Raw genomic sequence first — 23,853 nt, 5'->3', positions numbered from 1 at the left:
TATGTTAATTATCTTATGTTGGAGTGAAGTACTGTCTCCATTTTGGCTTTTGATGTAAGATATGCTGTTTCTAATTAGAATTTACATTATGACATGACGAAAAAAAAGAAGAAATTACGGAAGAAAACATTATGTTAAAATTTCAATCCAGGTTTAATGATGAAATCAATGTAACTAAACTTTAATTAAAATATTGGTAAAAGAACTTTGTTCGCTGAACTCTCAGCTCAAACCGTGCCTTGGTATCAGATTCAGTGTCCCTTGAAGTTTGTATTGGTGGTTAATTATTTTCAATGATTAAACCTTTCTAATGAAGTGGATTTTTTGTTAAGTCTTGGAATAATGAATCAGGTACACTTTTTTTATTTCTATTTACGGACAAGGATAACAATTTTTGTTTGAATTATTATTGTTGTTACTGGAACTGTAAAATTGAGTAAGTTTGTAGAAAAGATTTCTTAACAAACAGCCTTCAAATTTTAAAAATTAAAAAAAGGTTTGGAGCTTTAATTATTTAACATTGTAATCATAACTTATTATTGTTCAATTATTCATATTGCTGAACATTTTTATGTTTCTATTAATAAAGAGAAATAATACAATCTGACAAAATTAATAGCAATAAGCATTGGCGTTCAGATTATCCATTCGTACCATATATACAGAAAAATAAGAACGATAAAAAGAAAATAAAAAAAGGAAATGATCATAATAGTACCCACGAAATTTAAAAAAAAAAATTTAATGTAATAATAATAAAATAAAAAATACAATTAGTATATGTATAAATAAAAAAATAAATCGATATAATAAAATAATAACAACATAATTAGTATAAAAGATATAGAAACATTAAATTTAAGTAACAATAAATAAATAAACATTCGCACCCATATGTTCACTTTTAGACATTCAGGTTATTCGGATTTTTATATATTTTAAATCAGATAAACTAAATTATGATTTAATTAATCAATCTTACAGACTCAAATTACGTAAATTACATATTATTAAAATTATTTTATAGTATTATCTTCGAAAACAACAACCAGAGACAATAATTTTTTTTTTCAAGAAACAGATAAGCATGGCAAAATATCGAATGATTTATGTACACTCATTAACTTCTGGAATATAAAAAAAAAATTGAAAATTGAAATTTTAACATTACAACTTTATAAATTATATTTTATGTTAGAATCATAACGCTAATATAAATAAAAATGTAAAAAAATAGTATTAAACCATAAGTTCCACTAACTGTTATTTGGTACGTAGTGTAACCATTTTTTTTTTGCTATGCACCGGACAGTATGAAAAAATGCCGTTTTCATTAAAATAGCGCTGTTAATCATCAATTTATTGTTTTTCGAATTGTTGAAAAAATCTCGAATGCTATAACGATTCAATTAATTCAAGACAATGCTCGAAAATGACTTTGACAATCAATCAAGAATCGATACATCATTGGAATTCTAATCGACAGACGATGAACTCAGTAGTTGAGACAAATGATGGATAGATGAGCGAGAAAGTTGGCAGTGCCTCCCACAGCACCACGGGTCTTCGGCCCACACCACTCTATGGTAATGTCAGTAATTATATGGCGCCTTCCAGCCAGTCTATCCTTTCATTGTCAACAAATCTGCCCTTAGATTATTTTAAAAAAGAGAAAATCAGCTGATGGGTTAATTTTTTGTTTTTTATTTTTTTTCATATTTCTACATAAATGTATAATTCTCAGCTTGTCAAGATAGCTATTTCTGTCCACAGATTGGAATCTATCGTATAATAGACCTTTCAGTTAGATAGTAAGACATTTTTCTTATTCAAAGTAAACGCCTACACCTACCTCGACAGATTCTAAGTAAGACAGGATATTTTTTCTAGATAAGCTGCATTCTTTTTACAGTACAATTTAAGACAAAACAAAAAAAAAAAACATCAAATTACAAGAACAAAAATAGCAACTCCATGTCTCATGGGCTTAACTGACTTAAATATGACAAAAAACCAAGCATGGTTATCGAATACAATTTGTAATCAAAAATTGCAATACACTAACACTATTGTAATTGACTTGGTTACTTGTCCACGATGTGAAGTGAATTTTTAAGATCCGATAGTGGTGTAACTAATACTTATCTCCCATCAGTGGAATCAACTGCTTATTTGATAGGAAATAATATTCAATATATCTACTTATTGTTAAAAAAAACGAACAGATTATTCCAAACAAATTAGGTTAATGGCAAAAACAATAAATTTTGCTGAGAAATAATAGATTTTAGAAATTATTAAAATTTTAATGAGTTCTAAAATTTAAAAAAGATTTTTAAAAATTAGTATACACTACGATAACCAGACCAATTTGGACAAATGGTATTGAGCTCTGGGGCTCCACCAAACCATCAAATTCCTCCCGCATCCAATCCTTACAATCCAAAATCCTTGATGCTCCTTATTACGTTACAAATAAACTCATTCACAAAGACCTTAACATCCCATTCGTTGCAGAATTGGCCCAAAACAGATATGCGTCTTTTCATTCCAAACTCCTTAACCGTCCTAACCCATTAATTCTTAATCTTTCATCCTTAACAATCCCTGATAATCCTCCGAGGCGTCTGAAAAGAAGATGGCCACGGGACCTTCTAATTTAAATTAATGTTTGAAGTACCACCAATGGGTGCTTCCTTCCCAAGATTTTCATGTGTATATGAAACATACAACATATTTACTTATTGTATTATTTTGTACAGTTGTAAATTACATTAAATAAATAAAGAAAAAAAAAGATTTTTACCATTGCAGGATAGATTGTATGCATCTATCTATCAATGTCGACATTATTCAAAACAATAACAAACACACATAATACTAGCTAGGAATCTAAATGGATTCTAATAAATAAATTTATTAAAAAATAAAGAAAATACCTAATAACAATTTATTTTTAATAATAATACTCTTTGTTTATTTTGGTACAATTGATCAACAAATGAAACAATAATAAACATAAGCTAACTTCAAATAATAATAAATTGGAATAAAAAATAAAATAATGACAGCCTGTACCACACAACCCATGAGGAGTAAGGCATTCAGTCAGTACCTTGTTAGGGAGTACTGTTTCTTCAACAACGGTTATACATGCTACGGATTTTTTCAAGATTACAAGGAACTGTAAACTTTTCACATTAAGAGTACCCATTTTATATAGGCTGGGAGTGCTCTAGGAACACTTTAGAGCATAATAAAACAACAAAATAAATAATTATTAATGGATACTTCCATTTCCATAAGAGGTTCATTGTATAAATAGGTTTAAGTCAAAATAATATTTGTATCAGATTGCGTAAAATATACAAAGGAAATAAAATAATTAAATCATCTATCTATTTAAAAATTCTAATTGATAAACAGAATATAAGTTTCAACTCAATTGGAACTAGATGAATAAGAAGAGGTGGAATAAGCGGGATTTGAAGATGGGAATGATACTGGAACAACAGATAAATGTAAGAATGGAATTCCATAGGAAAGAAGATCTGATTAGGAAATATCTGTGAAAACCAATGGTTCGGTAAACCATTTTATGTAAATCTGAAGACAAAAACAGATAGAAAATTATCAATTTAAGAAAATTATTATTTTTTTTTTTTTTTTAAATATTTAAAGGAGCAAATGTTCTAATATTGTGAACATGTTTTATTTTTGTAAACCACCTCGATAACCATTTATTTGTTAATCAGGGAGAATAAATATAAGATATTTATAAAAAAAAAAAAAAAATAAAAATATATTCAAAATCCTCAAATCTGTTAATAATAGAATGATTAATATATGCACATGAAAACTACAGAAGCATTGAAATGGTGTTTGACGCCACGGAGGATTTACAAGAATAGATTGGGAAGTTAGCACAAGAAATAAATGAATAGAAAAACAACGTGTTTCATATTTTAATGTGTATATTTAAATCTAGGAACCAATCATAAATTATCTAGAAATGCATAAACTGACTTTACTTAAATTGCAGAGAATTAATTTTAAAAAATTGAAAATACAACATATCTTACATAGGCTAAATTAAAAATCCTATTGTTGACTAATTCCATGATTAAAGAATTTTAATTGATGTTATAAAAAATATTATCAAACTAGTAATTATTATCACCTGTGATCATATATCAAGACTATGGAACCTAATTAGAACGAGTATATTTTAAATTAAAACAGTTTCGAACAGGCTGTTATGTTCTGACTCATGCAAGATTTCTTTCTGTTTCTTCTTTTTTTATGTTTGTAAGCAGTTAAAGAGGCTGGATGGAAATAAAAAAGGTTTTAGTGACCACCGTAAGCCGAAAAGCTTTTAGAGGGCTGTCGAGAAAGGGCTAATAAGTAGAACGTAAGATATATAATTATCCAACCATCTCCCCCATCCAACCTAATGCTTTGATGGAGACGGCTACTGCAGTCAATAGGCAACGAAGGATCCTTCGACGATGGACGACTTGACTTCCTTCTTCAGCTAAATCAGTGCTCATCACCATCAATCAGGATCTGTGGGAGTTGCTTCCCTACGTTCAGTATAGATCTGTCCACAGCGAGAAAACTTATCGCCGCTGAGGACCAAACAAGGATTGCGCCAAAAAGCAGCAGTAACAAACACCAGAGATAAAAATAAAGACTTTGACGAAAGCATAAGGGCATGAAGACTTTAAATTTTATTTTGATTAAATATGTCAAAAGGCATATTTTAAAATTTTATGTTGCTATGGTTAAATGAAGCATCCTATAATTTAATAATTTATCCAAATAAATAATTTTTTATAAGTTATTAATTTTTTTTAATAGTTATTTATAATTTTTAATTTTTAAATGACTCTCCCAACCTTGGTAAGGGGAAATAAAAAGTGATCACTGTTCCAAAAAATTCATTTTGAGATTTTTAAGTTTTATAAAAATGAGCGCTGTTTTCTGTCCAACATTCCTCATATTTACTTATTTTATTTATTATACAGTTGTAAATCACATTAAATAAATTACAAAAAAAAAAAAAAATTCTGTCCGAAAATGCTGCAATGTTTACGTAGGGTATACAAGGTGTACAGAAAATGACTTTGAAATGTTGAAGTATTTAAGATGCATGGCCTTTGAAGTTCATTTTATCCAAGAAAGAAACTTAATACTTTTCATTATTACCTAATAATGCTCATTTTCATTCGGTGGTCCATATCCTTAAAACTACCTACAGCATTATAAATTTTTTTATTTTATTTTATTTATTTATTGATATTTACAACTGTATAAAAAAATACAACCAGTAAATTTGATCATAATGACATAATGATATGATACAAGATGTAGAGAAACTAACCAGTAGTAGAATTCTTAAAACAGTTTACAATATAAGGTCACGAGGCCATCTTCTTTTCAGGCGCCTCGGAGGATTGCCAGGAATGGAAGAGGAAGCAAGGTTAGAAACGAGTGGGTTTGGGTGGTTAGGGAGTTTATTATGGAAGAAATAATATCGGGATTATAAAATTGAATAGCTCATAATTTAAAATAGAATAAACTTTTTAAAATCTGATTTCTAAAGAGCTCTTTGCGTTTTATTGTTCCCAAGATAATGTTTTACATTTTTACTTCCACTAAGGAAAAATAGATATTAAGTTAATTTTTTTTTTGGCATAATAGTACAGAAACTACTACTCCAACGAAAATAATAATGATAAACTACTTTATAGCACATCCAATGTGCTGTAATTTCAGTGCTAATAAACATCTTTATGCCTAATACTTCCTGACTTTTTTTTTTCATAAACCGAAAGCTATTACCCGATTAAGAAGAAAACAACACTTTTTGAATTTATTTTGGCAAATATCTTTGAAATAACTACTCGTACGAAAATATTAATTATAAACTATTTTATAGTACATTAAATTTGAGTGTTTATTGAGATCTGTAGGTCTATAAGTTTTTTCTTGACTAAAAGAAATCAGCATTTTAAGAATTTATTTTGTCAAATACCGAGGAAATAGCTACTCCTGCGGTGAAATTAATTAAAACAAGTATACTAATTAAAAGTTGAATTTAAGTAGTTTTCATTGGAAAGGCAAAAATACACTGTACGTTGTTCGTAAGAGTAGCAGTTTACTTGATATCTGCAAAAATAATTTTTTTTTTTTACCATTTCAGTCATTAACTTTATAACATTAATATAAAAACTAATTTAAAAATACATCTTGTGTCAATTTTTCAAATAGAAAGTTACTTTATTTCTCTTTTTCCAACTGATAAAAAATTAAAGTAAACTGGGTGATTAAATTCACTTAGTTCAATGTAATAATAATAGTAATAATATACAATATGTTACAAATTGAATAATAACAAACGCCTTGTTTAGTAAAAATCGCATCACAGTAAAAAATAAAGATTATCAAACTGACCACAATTCACAGCATTAAATTATACTTACACAAATATTCTAATTAAGCAGCTAAGATGTAATACTCACCTGAAACAGACGAAATAATTATTAGAAATCATCTGCTGTCATTAATCAAATAAACTAAACTAAGAGAGTCAGCACATTAATAACTTAATAAAAATACTAGGAATGCTTAATAAAAGTGTTATGACACCCCGATATTTCTATTCAAACAAACATGATATTATTTATTGCCGAAATATCATTTATGTTTTTTACATACTACATTTTTTTGTAATTGCATTAAATGATATAGGTAAAGATTTTTAAATCACTCCGCGTGAAAATTAATAAAATATACAACTTCTACTATTCACTTTTAAGGAAATATGCAATTAAAGATTTTCTCTTTTAGGAAAATTACAACATTTAATTAATTAAATTAATTTTTTGACTGAACTGATTTTGGAATAAAAACTGCACTTTGCACAACTGTGAAGTAAGTCATCGATGTTTTCAACGAGAATGGAAATCGGTTATTTTTACTATAAGTCTCAGGTGCATTTCGTGAATACCGGTTCTTTACTACGGAAAAGAATAATTAGTTCTTTTCACAACAGTTGCGCGAAATTCTTGCATTGTTTACAAGTTAGAAATATAAGTGGCGGGTTGAAATTACTAGTAGGATTACAAGCTAGTTCCTCATAAGACTGATACTTTGAAAGTGAGAAAAATCCGAAATTAGTGTAAGATGTATAATGTTTTGCTTAACATATTATTCCCTTCGGTTATAGATATACAATATTAAAAAAAATAATAGCAACCAGAAACTGATAATTAGCTTTTAAACATCCATTTCATTCCACAAATGAATTTCACCAAGGAAAAAATACTTATTAACCGCATGTCTCAGATTTACCCATACCAAACAAACCTTAATTTCATAAAGATAAGGAGAAAAATTTTTGTATTATTTTATTTTTTTTTTATCACTTATTTATGATATATCTGTATTAGTGAATGAGTGTGTATGTTTATATCAATACAGGATGTTCAAGACTCGATTGACACGGACAGTCATATTTATTTTCAAGTCTTGAAAATTTCAAAAGTGAAATTTGGTAAATCTTAGTTAATGTAAATGAAGTTTACTGAAGTCGGCTTAGTCACCTGTTCCAGTTGTTCTCAAAAGCTCATAACTCAGGGATTTCCAGTGGAATGAGTTATTCTCAATGAAGTGATTTCCAAAGAAAATTTTATCAACGATTTTATATCGGTGATTTTTTGGAACCGACGAGTCCTGAAGGTGTACACCGTCAAAATCAATTAACTCCTTTAAGAATCCCAGATCATAATTTGTGTCTCCTCATCTAAAGGAATATCAAAAACCAATCGTGATAAATGACACCTTAATAAATGCTTCAATCATAACGGATTCTTAGGTGATATTGAATTGTAAAAAGATTTAATTCTTTATATATTTTTTTTATAATGATGTTCCTATTATAATTGTATGCGTACCGCTTGCGAGAGTAAAAAGTTGAGGCACTTGGCAATTTATACTAACAGCTCAATATAAAACTATTTCAAATTAAATTTTCAGTTAGAATCCTTCATTCAAAATGCCTCTTTCAATTAGTAGTTTCAAGCATGCTCCGGAGGAATAAAATATAGTGAAAATTAGCCGACTGTGATCTATAGTTAAAGTTTTAAAATGCAACTCAGCCCAATAGTATATAATATATATATACATGAACATGTGTACAGTCTTCAAGTACACAGACTAACACTAACGTACTTTGGTGCATGTTTTTACCACCAAGATTTTTTTTTTTAATAAAGGTAAAGACAATACTATATTTCATAGAAAACCTTGTAATAACGAAAATGCACGTTCTTTAAATATTTGAATTTAATCTACTTCCAAATTTATAAAAAAATTACTTCTCTTGAAAAATAAGACATTTTGTTGTATTTTTTTTTTCATCGGCCATTTCTTGAGTGTCCGTACAACATAATTCAAATTTTGGTTTTTTTGTTTTAAAAAAAAAGAAACTGTAATTACAATTATTTAGCAGAAAGTTTTAATTTTTTTAATGCCTCAAAGACTGAATGTGCCTCAAAATACTTAAACGTAATGAAGTCCCAACTCGTAACGTACTTTGTTGTATGTTTTTACCTCCAAGATTTTATTTTTTTAATAAAGGTAAAGACAATACTATATTTCATACAAAACTTTGTAATAACGAGAATACACATTTTTTAAGTATTTGAATTTCATCTACTTCCAAATTTATAAAAAAATTAATTATCTTGAAAAAAAAAGACATTTTGTTGTATTTTTATCATTTTTCATGAGTGTCCGTAAATCATTATTCATGTTTAGTTAGTTTCTCGTTCACAAAAAAAAGGAACTGTAATTACAATCATTTAGCAGAAAGTTTTAATTTTTTTAATGCCTCAAAGACTGAAAGTGCCTTAAAATACCCAAACATAATGAAGTTCCAGCTTGTTAGGTGAAGGAGGTAGGTAGGTATTATAAATGGAGGTGGTTTCGTATTTCGTAGTTATAAAATAAAAAAAAAAGGTGTTCTATAAAAGGACCTTCGGCCCACTTGACGAAGTTCAAAGAACTTTAAATAAGATCGTGAGAGGAAGAGAGGAATGAAGGAACAAAACAAAAACAGAAAAAGAAAAAAGAAATCCATGCCGGCACCGGCATACAGTTAGAGGCATACAGGGTCCTCGGTGGGCATTGTTGTACGTCTTTCCTGCCCCTAACTCGGCTTAGCGCACCTCTCATGTTCTTTTAATAAGGTGCTCTGTTCGCAGGTTCTCTGTTCAGAACTTCCTTTCTAATCATATACTAAGGGCCGATAATAACTGAATTACAAATCATTGGTCCTGACGTATGAATACTTACAATAAAAATTAAGGATAAAAGGGAACTATTACATGCACTTAACTTTATAAAAAAAGCTTAGAAATTGAGGGTACATGGATCGGTAAGGTTGGATGTTTTTGCATAACCACAAAAAACATTGTGGTTATCAGTGCCAGAAATATATATTAAATTATGGTCTATTAGCAGAAATAAATGACGTATTAATTAAAATCATTATTGATAATTAAAACGAAAGAAACATTTAAAAAAAAAGTAATTTTCCTGCTCCCCCAACAGTATAATAACTCAAATCGTTTAAATTGGTTATTTATTTTATTTATAAATACATATATTCATATACCTAAGGATATATGTTACCTGTTATATGTTATGATACATATTTACCTATATTTCAAGGTTTAAGGATACATTTTGTTATATTTATTTATCATTTGGGAACAAAATCTCCTCCTCTATGCCATTTTTGTAACATGTGTGTCAAGAAAAATAGTTCTGCTCATCTTTAAGGGAAAGCATCTGAAGAATTTGACCCTAGATCAATTTTAAACATATATTTTTGGTTAAATCGGATAAACCGTTTTCAACATATATATATGAGTGAAAGGAATATTCTTTTTCACATCTGTAAGCAAAAGTAGTGGATAAAGTCGACATACTTGAAAATTTTATCGAAATCGTATCAAATTCAAGCTAAAATTTGACTACAGACAGACTAAATCAGTAAAAGTAAAATTAGAGTGAAGGTTCATAAGAATGCTATCGACATCAACTTGAAACTTTTTCACAAATATTCCCAGTGGCCAATACCTTGTAAGAGATAGTGAAACAATTAGTTCACTGACCGACAGTAGATCTATATGTGGATTTAATATATAAATTTAATCTCATTAAGCATGAAAAGTGTAATATAACCAACGAGGTTACTGAAATTTCGACAAGTTACAAGCCATCAAGTCATAAACGCCAACATAGGTGAGGTCAACACAGACTTAAAGCAGTACATATTTGGAGGTGAAAATCGTGTAGTATAAACATAAAAACAAAACAAAAAAAAACATCAAATTGAGTTCATAGGAGAAATTATAATTAATTTTGCATCAATCGAATTCCTAACTAATTAATAGTGATTATTCATGATTGGAAATCCTTCAAACATTATGACACAAACTTTCTTTACTGCAGAGACTAGACGGGTATTAAACACATTTTAGTTAAAATCTACGATATTGATTGCATAAAATACATAAATCATGTAACGTTCTTACAATATTAGAGGCACTATTTACATCCCAATAATTCTCACGATTTATAATCTTGAGATTTTAACATACAACAAAGTGAAAATATAACGTATATTTCCCTTACAAGAGTGATGTGTAGGATCAAGAAATATTTTTTCTTACCATTTATTTTTTTTTTAATACTCGACTTTATCATTAAATTTACAGAGAATAATTTTAATACATATTTCCTTATCGGTCAAAATATTGCCGGACAATGTCAAGACTTCGGTTTGAAATAAATACATGCAAATAAATGCACTCTGTTCTTCTTCCAGTACTTTTACAAGTAAAATAGATTTTTGTTATTATTATTATTTATACATTTGTCTATTGAAAAAACCCACACAAAAAGCTATTTAGCCAAAACATAATGTAATAATGATAAGTATTCCATATCAAATTATAATAAATGTAAAGAAAAAATATATGAAAAAAGAGGTGACACAAGTTATCTTAGGTTAAAAATATAATTTTTTTTCGAGCGTAGTTAAATTAATTAATTTTTTTTCAGAATATTTAATCATTTTAAAAACACAGTTTACATGTACTATGTACATTTCTATACAATAATAATATAAGAAGGTTGTTAGTTAACCTTATGTGGGCAAAAATAGAACAAAATAGAAGAAAAAACCATATATTATTAACAAACATTTTACTCTAGATTGCAAGCTTTATCAGAAGGTATCATCAAATCAAATTATCACTCAGCCTTGCAAAGTGGAAAATGAAATGGTTACTTACTAATAGTTTTTTCTGCTATTTTGTACCTTTTTTATGGTTAAAATCATCATCGGGACCATCATCCCACACTCATCACATAAGCTCAACTAACAATCTTCTAATATTATTATTGTATAGAAATGTACTTAATACACATGAAATATTAATTTTTAAATTTTTAATTCATATGATATGCCAAAATTAACAATACAAGTGTTCCACTAAGAACTTTATCGTTTTATGAAGTGACTTCGTAGTGGTAAAAAAAGTAAATTATGAACAAGATGGCCAGGGTTGCGGTCAAAAGAAAATCAGAAATAGTTCGAAACTATTTATTTTCCGACGTTTCGCCCCACTTTGCTGGTCTTCACCAGGGCTGTTCAATTTAATAGCTTCAGAGACTTATATATCTGTCTCTATAGTGTAGAAGTCTCTGAAGCTATCAACTTGAACAGCCTTGATGAAGCCCAACAAAGTGGGGCGAAATGACGGAAAATCAATCGTTTCATACTATTTCTGTTACTTTTTTGATATACCTGACTGTCTTCTTCATAATTTGAATTTATACGGTCCATTATTTAAAAGTAAAAAGTTTTCTTTTAAAGATTCGTGATAATTTACCTGTTTATTTAATTATTATCAAAATATCGCTTATGACTGACATGGAGAGCAAATGAGTTCAAATGTTTCAGTATTATATATAATATTGAATTACCGATATATAAACTATGAAAAATATACATTATATTTTTTTTAAATAAATCTCATTTCAAAAATTATTAATAGATAATAAAATTAAAATTGAATAAAAAACTCGAATCATATAGAATATATGAATGGAATATGGTCCGGGTGCGGTACAAAAAAACTCAAATAGTAAATAATTATAATATTTTCAGTCTGTCTTTGGCTTCCATCAAAACTGCCCTGACGAAGCCCTGCAACGTGGGGCGAAACGTTGGGTCAATAAAAATAGTATAATTATTTACTATTTGAGTTTTTTTTTACCGCACCCGGACCATATTCCATTCATCTATATACACAGTCAATCATCAATAATCTTTCACATAAAATATAATTATTATTATTATAATTTCGTAAAAACTAATAAGATATTTATATACTGATATAACATCGAAAAATAACAATAGAGAAGAAATGTTTTCGAAGCTGAGCCACGATCAATTAAAGACACCACGGCATATGCCACCGATCCAAATATTAATGCCCTCAAGCTTCTTTATTTTAATACTAGATCTCTTTTAATACGACCACAGATAAGTTGAGGGTATCATGGGGTAGTGATCATCCTACTATGCTATTAAGATAATATGGATTTAGGAGAGCAACGGTGCCTATCAAAAACTATTTTTGACTTCTTAATGCATTCCTTTCCGTTTGTCTTCGGTACTTAAACCAAGCCGACTTCCAACTAATGGAGATTAACTGCCAGATATTGATACATATCAGTAGTTAAATTTAATTTAAAAATGAAATAAGAAATAATTTAATTTTTATAAATATTCTTGAAATTCGTGGATTAATTCTAAATTTTTATTAAATTAATTATTTTGTATTCAGTTGAATCCTCTTGTCATTTAAAGAAGAAAATAAACTGTAGGTGCAACTTCATATATAAATTTTCAGGAATAATTTTCTAAAATAAATTCAAGTTGCCTTAACCCAACTTTTAAAAATTACACCTGATTACGTTGAAAATGATATATTACAGTAATGTCATGAAATGAAATTTTTAGATGATACAATTTCTTGAGACTATTTAGCAGTCAACAAGTGAATAATATAAAGCACTCCTTTTGAGCTATCCATTGTATTCTAGTATTATTTCAAGGTATTCCAGTATTTATTTCGATTTTTTAATTTTTTTTATTTGATTAATTAATAATTAAGCATTAGTTTAATATCTCCGTATTTTTTTAATGTTTCAATTTACATTTGAATCATTAACACATTTTTAACCGTTGAGTATTTTTTCTTTTTATTACAAAGTATGTTAATTATAAGTAATTTATTGACAGTTTATTTTCATTTTTATTTTTTAGTATTTTCTAAGTTCCTTTATTTCTACCTAAAAATCTTAAAAGTACAATCTATTTTTAGTTAGCTACATTTTAAATAGTATTATTTTAATATACAAAAAAAAATATACAAAGTATAATTGAAATTTACATTAAGCCATATTTTTTTTTTTTTTTGTAGTTGGTTATATTTTAGCCATTATTTATTTTTTATACCAGGGTTTTTCTATTTTTCATTTTTTGTCTTAATTTGTTTTTGTTTGTCCTTCTTATCTTATGCTTATACTTTTTGTTATTTCATTTACTAGCCTAATGCATTTATATGTCTCTAGACTACAACAGAGGTAAAAATGTTAAAGAAATAAATATTAGTTAATTCTGGAATGAAACGAAAGTTATTAGGTTAATTGTACTTAAAATTGTTCATTAAAGTTTCCAATTTAATCCAATCTGAAATTCGTGATTCGTCATCTCTCTTTTCTCAGGTTACGATTATTGAACACAAACATTTTTTAGAGCTGTCGATGAATATAGTGAAAGTGGCAATTTATTTATTTATCTGTTTGGTAGGTATGTGAGATAGGACTTACTGGAATCAGAGAACCAGGGTGTTATCCCGTCCCACTGCAGCGCCGCAGCTGATGCAGCTAGGAGAACTACTATCGCCGACATCTTCACATCTCTTTAGGGAACGAAAGGGGCATACACCTCCGAGCTAAGATAAAGTCATTAAAAGTTCGGGTTGGGTCGAACAAAATAAAAGAATCAGTCGTAGAAATAAAAAAAAGGCTCTAACGACTATCTCGGGGATATATAATTTATCAGCCAAAAAACGGTTGGAACAAAAACTGCCGGTGACAAACGGCTATAGGGATACTCCCCGTGACGATGTGGTCATTAAGCAATAGATACGTGACGGAGTGGAGGGCGGCTGGAACAGGACTGAACGGGGAACGAAGCAGGACTGAAGCCGCTGGCACCTCGCCGGGCCCCCACCTCGTCCCCAGGTACGGGTACTCTCCGGATCCCGAAGCGATAGATCAACCTCTTTCTTAGTGTACTTCTAGTTCAGTCAGCTACCTCCCTCTAATTTAGAAGGAATCTACCGCTCCTTTATTAGTCCGATAAGAAAATACTATCCGAGGAAAACAAATAAAGATGAAGCTTGGTAAACAAAAGCGTATCAATTTAGCGACCATTACTCAACTTAGTTAAACGCAATTTGTTTGAAATTTATTTGATGAAATTCGTAAGTTAATAGAAGCTAAATAAATTAAATGTGGTATAAATATGTACATGAAAAAAATAACGCTACTTTGACCATGGGGAAAAGATTCCCATTTGCTTATGATAAATTAAGGGTATTCGCGACCATTAGTTTAACACGTTAAAGTATGTTAAATAGAAACATTTCCATCTTTTAGCATGTCAAAACGATATAACATTTAACATGATTGAGAGTCTGTTAATAGGTCTGCTAAACAAGAAATGACGTCACCTGACAGACCACACTACGTTTTGATAGGTTTGTTGTTCATAGTTCGTGTTTTGTTTGCGTAGTGACGTTTTTAAAGTCTAATAAAGTAATGGATAAAAATAATGGAATAAAAACTAGTATAGGAAATAAGTGAGGTGTAATGAAGCTAAGATAATAATAAGTAATAATAATATTAGTCCTAATAATACTTAGTAATATTAGTTAGTAATAAGTAGTAATAATAAGTAATAAGATGGTATAATGAAGCTCTTGGTGATTTTCGTAAAGATTAGAATGTTGAAAAAAGTTACCCAGAATATCCCTTAGTAGATCTTCTTTTTTTAACATATAATATGGGCTTTGGGTTGCTCACAATCCTATATTTATAAATTGTACATTTAACACATCATGATTACCCCCATTGTATGAAGTCACGTAACCATTTTGAAATGAAATCAAAACAACTTTTATTTTGAGACCAATTTTTCCCCTAAGTGCAAAAAAAAGTTATATTGACTGTATGCGGATTAGTCTAGTTATATCTGCGAACGACACTACTGTTTTCGACAGATAACGTCGGTTTTAACTATGATACCTCGTACCATCGAAAAAAAAAACTTTAAACAATTCATAAAAATAGAAAAAATAATGCTTCATTATAAAAACAACTTGAAAGAATTCTCGAAGTAAAAAAAAAGTATATAGGTATTTTACACAAGGATGGTTGAGACGAGTTGTCCTTATTTGATAAGTCGATTTTTAAATCTTTTTTGAATAATTAAAATCACATAGCTGATATTTTTTGAGTTACAATCACAGCTTAAGCAACAATATACCATCTAGATTTGGTTAGACAGGCTTGATTGGTCTCATTTAGACTACAAATATCAGATGTGCTATGTCCTCTGCTTGTGATATAATATTTCATGAACTGATGATCAACAATCATAATTTTGAAACATTCACTCGTATTTGAGAGATTTAAGATTTTTTATAATATTCCAATTGTATCCTAACTTTTGTCACTCGAAAAATAAATATAGATGATTATTGTAAGTAATTAATAATTTAAAAGTATGAATAAGTTAATAGATTTAACATAGTCCAACGAATTAATAGTGAAGCATCAAGAGGACGCTTTACCAAGTTCGTAACAATTCTCCTTCCAGATTGAAGAATTTAATTAAGTGTCTCTTATTGAAAAAGTTCAATAATTTGTATTGCAGACCAAGAATTATTCACATTTTTTCCCCACCTGCTAGGTAGTCAACACGGTCGAATACACATGATTAAATGCTTGGAATAACACTCAAAACCACTCGAATGTTGACTCTGTTTCTTGACTATGGCAGTGGGACGAAAATGATATTCTATTATAATTCCATTAATTTCAAACAGGTCGCCCTAAAACCTTCAAATCGTTAATATTATTAATAAATTAATAAAAAAAAAAGAAGACAATTTACTACAATTTTTAGATGCATTTGAATTGAATTTTAACTAATTTATTATTGTTTAATATTACATATGAGGATCTTCGAATAATGCATGGTTTTCAAGTTATGACAAGGAGAAACTATGCACGTAGGATCGCCAATTTCAATTTTTTTTTTATGATTATAGGTCGATATTTAAAAATAACAAAAATAATTTGTTATTGTGGTAAATATTTAAACAAAATTTCTGATATTTCCTTCTCAATGAAATACAAGTAAACATATTTTCAAGCTAAACAGTGAGGAAAAATATTCACATTGTGGCACTCTTCTTCCAAGCGAGAAATATACAACTGAAAATTAAAGTCATTGTGTATTAGATGGTTTAAATAAGGATAATTAATAATTTTGATAAGGTTTATAAATTTTAGAAAACTTTTTTTTTTTTTAATTATTTATTTAATGTAATTTACAACTGTATAAAATAATACAATAGGTAAATATGTAGTATGTTTCATATACACTTGAAAATCTTGGGAAGGAACCACCATTGGTGGTACTTCAAACATTAATTTAAACTAGAAGGTCCCGTGGCCATCTTCTTTTCAGACGCCTCGGAGGATTATCAGGGATTGTTAAGGATGAAAGATTAAGAATTAATGGGTTAGGATGGTTAAGGAGTTTGGAATAAAAAGACGCATATCTGTTTTGGGTCAAATCTGCAACGAATGGGATGTTTTTATGAATGAGTTTATTTGTGACGTAATAAGGAGCATCAAGGATTTTACGTAGGATTTTGGATTGTAACGATTGGATGCGGGAAGAATTTGATAGCTCTTATTTAAAGTTCAATGCCTTACATCCAAATAAACTTTCAAGTCATATAGATAAGCGTTCTGTAGTATATTTGGTGTATAAAGCCTTTGTCATGTGAGTGGTTTGAATCTAAAAGCAGCTATTTGTCTTCATAGAATTGTAAGGTCTCCTATGCTCTCAGGCGGTACGAGATGTAGGTCGAACTAAGATAGATATGGGATCTGAGATGAGATATTCGACAGTATCGATCGATAAACCATTAAGGATATGGCACACAGTGGCATGAAACTCATTTGTTTCGGAAAAAAATTCTTTTATCTTAGACTAACGAATTTAAAGCCCTAATCAGGACAATAGTTTATGTATATATTGTACTGAGTCGAAATTAAGTGTATAATTTAATTTTTTTTTTATTATTAGGTTTTACAGTCTGAATAAACTTAAATTTGGTATAATAAAAGTAAATGGATAAAAGTTAGAAAATTACGTAATAGGATTGAAATGTTAACTAATGTAATTAATAAATAGTTATAAACTATTTTTTCTTTTTTGACCGCAACCCTGAACATCTTCTTATATTTAATGTAATTAATTAATAATTAATTTTAAATAAATAAAATTATATTAATCAGAAAATGCATAATAAAATGAGAATATGGGAAGGAGTATTCATTTTTTAAAATCTTCCTTCATATTACTTCAAATATAAAAGGGTCTTCATGCTAGTTACATTTTTTAATCTTTACTGAAATTGTGAGACAAAATAGCGTTTAATAGATGAATACAATTTTAATCTACATGAGATAAATGGATAAGGATATTTTTAGCTTTACAAATTGCTTTAGAGAACATTCTAAGTTAAATGAAACTCAATCATGCTCTTACAATGCCATCACAAAATCATGACCCTGACCTGTTAACTGGGTAACTTGGCATCCTTATCATAGTGATCCATAAATTAAAACGAAGCAGTAAAGCACAGAGAAGTACTATTGTTTCAAGAAAGATAAGCAATTTATCGCTGATCTTTGCTGATTCAAAGTTTATAACTTATTATAAATTACCTCTTTTCAATATTCATTTTTCTTTGTAATCTTTGTTACTTTTCAAATAGTAAATAAATTATTTATAACCTAGAGTTAATCAAAATGTAATTTTAAATGTCCAATCGCTAATCTGGAGGGTCCCCATTTCTTAAAGTGGGGTCTTCTACTTAGTTAAAGGCCGTTCTGCCATACCAAATGATAATACTCTAGAGACATATACTGACAACAATTTTTTTTACTGGTTCTAGAATAAAAAAATGTCTAGACATTTAGTATGTCTATTTTCAAACTGTTGATGTGAGATATACTAGTTCTAATCTGCAGTTGTTATCTTATGTTTTTTATTTCTAATAATACATGGAATGATAAAGCTCCAACTGATAAAATTCATTTTCGCAGAAAAAATCTTTAAAATTCAACTTTCCGACAGCATTAAAATTTAAGCAAAGAAATGGAAACCAACTACTTTCACAGTGGAATTATGCAATTCTAAGTTCAAGACACGATCAATAGCCATTTTGTGTATTTAAAAAATCATCTTATGTATGAATGAAATTAAGGAATAGAAAGGGTCGGTTGGTCAAAATTTTAATATTAAAAGCTTTGAAATCATGTCCCTTAATAAATTATGAATATTATTTTTTTTTATGTAATTTTTTATGAGCTGTTACAAATATTAGTTTCACTATTAAATTAATAAATACATACATATTACATAAGTAATAGAATATGTCAACATAGGTATCCATATTCCATTACCCATGTAATATGTATGTATTTATTAATTTTATTATTGTTTCAAGAGAATGAGTTTCACTGCTATCAATAATATTTGTAGTACCGAACACAATGCAACGTATCCTCAAATGTATACCTCAATAATAGTATCATTGAGGAAGCCTGATCAGTTCTATAGAGCGAACCAGCTGAATTTGAGGGGCGTTCCTTCGTACACTTCTAGCCATTTGTAAGGGGTGTATTAGCTTCTATTAATAGAAAATAGAGTCATCAGCTTAGTAGAACGATTGGTAATTTTAAATGAAATTAGTATAAACCTATGTTACTTGCCTTCTTACGATTTCTTGAAGATCGTAACTAAGATCTTAGACTTGCCCCTCTAGAACTTTAATAATCTTATAGTAGATTATAGAAGTTATGATATATCAAGTCAAAAAATATAATATGCGGGAAAATATGAGAATCGAACATTTAGAAATCGTTGTGGACTTTAGTAAACATGGAATTATGTTTTAGATTACTAGATTGATGATGAATGCCCAAAAGATGTATTAAAATAATTCACAAATACTTTATTTACTTTCAATATAATTATATTATATAAATATTAGGTCATACAATGCAAGTACCAACGATTTTACGACCAAATAAATCATCAAACTGGTAATGGAGAAAACAAATCCATGTTATACCACTCACTTCAGTAAGTTTTTTTTCACGAAAGTATTATACATTTTAATCAATATAATATAATAACTTATAATATAGTAATAAAGTGAAAAATTTCAAATAAATTATTTATTACAGTACGATGTGGAGGAAATCGGAAATTCATAATATTCATGAAAAAATCATGAAGATCGAATCGGGTAAAACTAATAAAAAAAAAAATCTTTTTTAATAGTAAGTAAAAATAAACCAACATTTAAAGTTAAGTAGGCCCCTTAACGGTTATTATGCAATCTATAATTAATTGTAATTATGAAGTAAATAAAATTCTAAAAAAGAAAAATGGCTATATAATCTATATAAATAATATATCTACTTTTAAATAACTGTAACAAGTATCTGAAAGTAGAAGATTCAGGAAACGGTAAGTTTAAATTGTTATAGTAAAATGTAATGAAAGGAAAATATTGGATTTTGTAAATAATATGTTTAGGAATATGTTCATTATAATTTTTCTTTCCTGCCTTCAGGATACAATAAAAATACAGCAGTGTTTAATTTATATATTAAACCTTTCGAGAATACCATCCCCCCTCCTCAGCACCTAATTTGTCCCGGCATTGTTGAGTAAGTCACTATATACATTTTTAATATCTTTATTGATATTTACAACTGTATATTATATAATACATTCAGTAAATTTTAACTTAGTTAAAATGGAGTGTTACAGTCGTGTAGAGAAACTACCCATTGGTATCACTTTAATGACATTTTACATTAGCAGCTCTCGTGGGCATCTTCTCTTCAGGGGCCTCGGAAGATTGTCAGGAATAGAAGAGGATGCTAAGTTAGAAACTAGAGGGTTTGAGTGGTTAGGGAGTTTATAATGAAACGAGTGATGTCTGGTTCGGGCTAGATCGGTTAAATAGGGAACACTAAGGTCTTTATGTATGATTTTATTTGTGACAAAGTAAGGAGCATTGAGGATTTTACGAAGGATTTTGGATTGTAAGGAAGGGATACAAGAGGAATTCGAAGGTTTAGTGGAGCCCCAAAGCTCAACTCCATATGTCCAGATTGGCCTTATTACAGTCATCTAGATCAGTCTTTAGTAATGAGTCGGAAGTTTAGTCAATATATTTATTATAAAGCAATAGGTAAAACAATTATAAATATTTAACTTAGAAATAAAAATAGGTACGCTTCATTTAGTTCCACCTGCTTGGGCATAAATAGTTTGGACAGGCAGTTGCTGCTGAGAGTGAAGACAAAAGTGTAAATAAGCCTTCAAAATGCAAGAGGGCGATAGATTAGATCGTTGGGGCTTTAAGTCCGTGTTACCTGCAGCTGCGTCTTGTCAGTTTTTTAGGGGATTATAGGAAGTGAAAGGTGTAAGAATATTATTATAGCCTCGAGAGATTTGTAAGGCAAGATACATGTTTTATTTTTTTTTCTTAGGAAGGCTTCTTATCGTACAAAATCTTACTCGTATATCTCCTGGGAACTATTTCACTATAAACTATCATCTCATAATCAATCCTGACTAGAGTTACTAGATAGGATACTTTTTCATAAAAGTAACTTCATCTTTTCATAGGATACTTAGATAGGATACTTTTCATCTAGTAACTAGACTCTATATGAGGTGTAAGATCTATTCCCAACGACCGGAAATTTTCAAGACCCACTTGAGTAAAATCAATATACGTTTCCATGATTTATAAAATTATCTCGAAAAACACTTCTTTCTAATAGACATGATGAATTATACTACAATGTATTAGTAATATTCTACTTGCAATGGGAACATTAATTCTGAAGAACACGGCTGTCAGATATATTAAATGTTTCCATATGAAAATCTAATCTATACATATAATTTCGAACCTCGTTTTACCGAAATACCCTGTTTGTCTTACCCAACAGTTAATGAAGAAGACAAAATATTTAAAAAAATAATAAAAAAATGTTTGATAAAACTTTTAAAGAACATTAAGTTTACTATAGGACTGAAGAATCAAAAGAGTCCATAAAAAGATGGAAGGATGTATTTTGGAGGGTGTGAGGAAAGGAAAAAATGTGAGTGATTTAATGAAACATTTAAATTGATCATCTTCAACATTATTTTTACTTCCAATTTTTATTTTGACATCGTAAATTTATTTATTTTTCAGCCAAGACTCCCATGGAGTCCTATACTGCCTAACCACGGTTGGGGGTCAAAGTTTTTCATTTTGTAGGACCGCCACTCAATGAAAAAATCAACGCTTCAGGCCGGATTCGAACCGGCACCGCCAATAGACATCAAATTGTTAAGACTGCGTCTGCAAGACTGCACTGAGCTACGGGTGGACCTAAAATTTTCATATATCTCTCAGGAAAAAAGTATTTTTTTCCTCTTCCACCCTTAACCGAATGTTTAAAAAATTGCTAGTATTAATATGTACTATCAAGTACACAAGTGTACTATGAAATGTACTATCAAGATTGAAAAAAATCATTGCCGTAAACCAAAAAAAAACCGACTAAAGCAGATAAATTTTAATGACTTTCAGGATTCTGAAATGTTTTTTAAACGTCTAGAGAAAATGAAATTTTAGTTATGTTTTAAAATAAAAATAACATGGCTTTATATTGTTAGTGCCTTTATGTTAGAGAAAAAATTGTTTCCATTAAATTCTAATTATCTAATTTTTATTTATATGAAATGAGTTCTTAAAAGGAACGAACAAGAATACAAAAAAGGATGGATTTAAATTCCATGACTAAAATTAGACAAAAAAAAGTACTGTCAGCTTGGTAGCTCCTAGAAACTTACACCCCTTGGAAGGTTAAGTGAACCAAAATTACGAATTAAAATTATATGAGTGGATTTTCGCTAGAATAAAATGATGTTTAGTTGACAGTTTAAACTAAAAAAGTGACATCATATTCTACTAAGAAGTCTACTAAAGTAAACACTTAAAAGAAGCATTGTGATGAAAGGGATTCACGAAGTACCAGAGTTTGATGGGGTGTAATCTGAATCCTATTTACAATTATATTACGTAGTAATTGCTTTATGTATAAATATATATATATCAGATTTATATTTAAGAAAGATAGTGACAAAATTTCAATGTTCCATTCGTGAAAAAACTGTCAGCTTCATCGGAGGTTACTGTTGTTTTTTTTAACAATCGTAATATGATAAAACATATTTGAGAAATATCCATTGCCAAACTAATAGTCTTTCAAAATAATCATCTAACGAAAGACACACTAATTGTAACAAGACAAGATTTGAAGACCCGCCGCCAATGCCCAACAAAGAGGAAGCAGAGCCAAGATGAGTAGATCTATAAGATCGTGACGTAGACAGACGGCTACATCCCCCGCCAAGGACAAAGGCTGAGTCAACTACCACACCTCCGCTGACCGCTAGCCGCTGCTGCCACAGATGTGTCCATCAAAGTGGTTTTATAGAGCTCAAGCAGGGATACTGAATGCCAGAATTCTGCCACTTGATATTTTAATGGTAACTATATGAAGATGTTTCGTAGCCTCGCGAGGAGCTTATCTAGAGTTGGTTATTGGGAAGGAATAAAAAAAAAATAATGAATGAAGGAAAAAATTAATTTTAGAAAAATAAAATATAACAGTAAGAATAATTGAGCAGCCGGTAGGAATAAAGAGCAACAATCCTAGCAAGAAAATAATCATTGTTTCTTCATAACCCAAAAAGCTAGAAATCGCTCCAGCATTCAGTTTCAACCTTTTCTGTTTGAAATGAGTACGCTCCTAGGAGAAAGAAAAATGTGATCCCACACCAAGAAATACAATATTTGTTTGTTCCTTAAGTTCGTTGAGTTATTTTGAGTATTAGTGCAATGAAGAGATGAAAAAAGTAGAATTAAATCTGTACCTCTAAAACCCATGAATTATCAGGGGTGCAGTAATTTCTGGAAGTACTGTTAATAGACCAACGGTTGAGCTAGGAGGTGATTTGGTCAGACTCACGCTCGACCGCCAGATTTTTACCCAATTATGGATACTAACTTCAAGAGCTTGGGTGAATCCTGGAGGGCCTCTGAACTCAAAGGCTGGCTCACGGTTATAGTGAAACAGAAAATAATTATCTATTATAACCGTTACTGAACTGAGTACTTGGAGTAAGAAGCACAGTGCCGTACCACTGATCGGGTAGAAATAAGGAGATACTGCTTCAATATTTTAGTATTGAATATTATTATGAGTACACTAGCGGTGTCGCTAGTGTAGTGGTAGTAGTAGTGGCTAATATAT

At 29.4% G+C, this 23,853-nt stretch overlaps 1 protein-coding gene across 3 annotated transcripts in view; it reads right to left on the bottom strand.

Moving 5' to 3' along the window:
* LanB2 (laminin subunit gamma-1) overlaps positions 1–23,853 on the bottom strand; it is a 233,792-nt gene that overhangs the window by 101,880 nt on the left and 108,059 nt on the right. The window contains exon 1 of one of the 3 annotated variants that reach the window (XM_014420325.3): positions 13,978–14,343. The exons of the other annotated variants lie outside the window; for them this stretch is intronic. Within the exon in view, the coding sequence (XP_014275811.1) occupies positions 13,978–14,059 (82 nt within the window). The 5' untranslated portion in view covers positions 14,060–14,343. Of the gene's footprint in view, positions 1–13,977; positions 14,344–23,853 lie in introns of those variants that run through there. 3 annotated transcript variants of the gene reach the window in all.

Source organism: Halyomorpha halys, unplaced genomic scaffold, assembly GCF_000696795.3.
Source record: "Halyomorpha halys isolate HHAL.00 unplaced genomic scaffold, Hhal_1.1 Scaffold267.1, whole genome shotgun sequence".
NCBI classification, from domain to species: Eukaryota; Metazoa; Arthropoda; class Insecta; order Hemiptera; family Pentatomidae; genus Halyomorpha; species Halyomorpha halys.
This window is presented reverse-complemented; position numbering and strand designations above follow the sequence as displayed.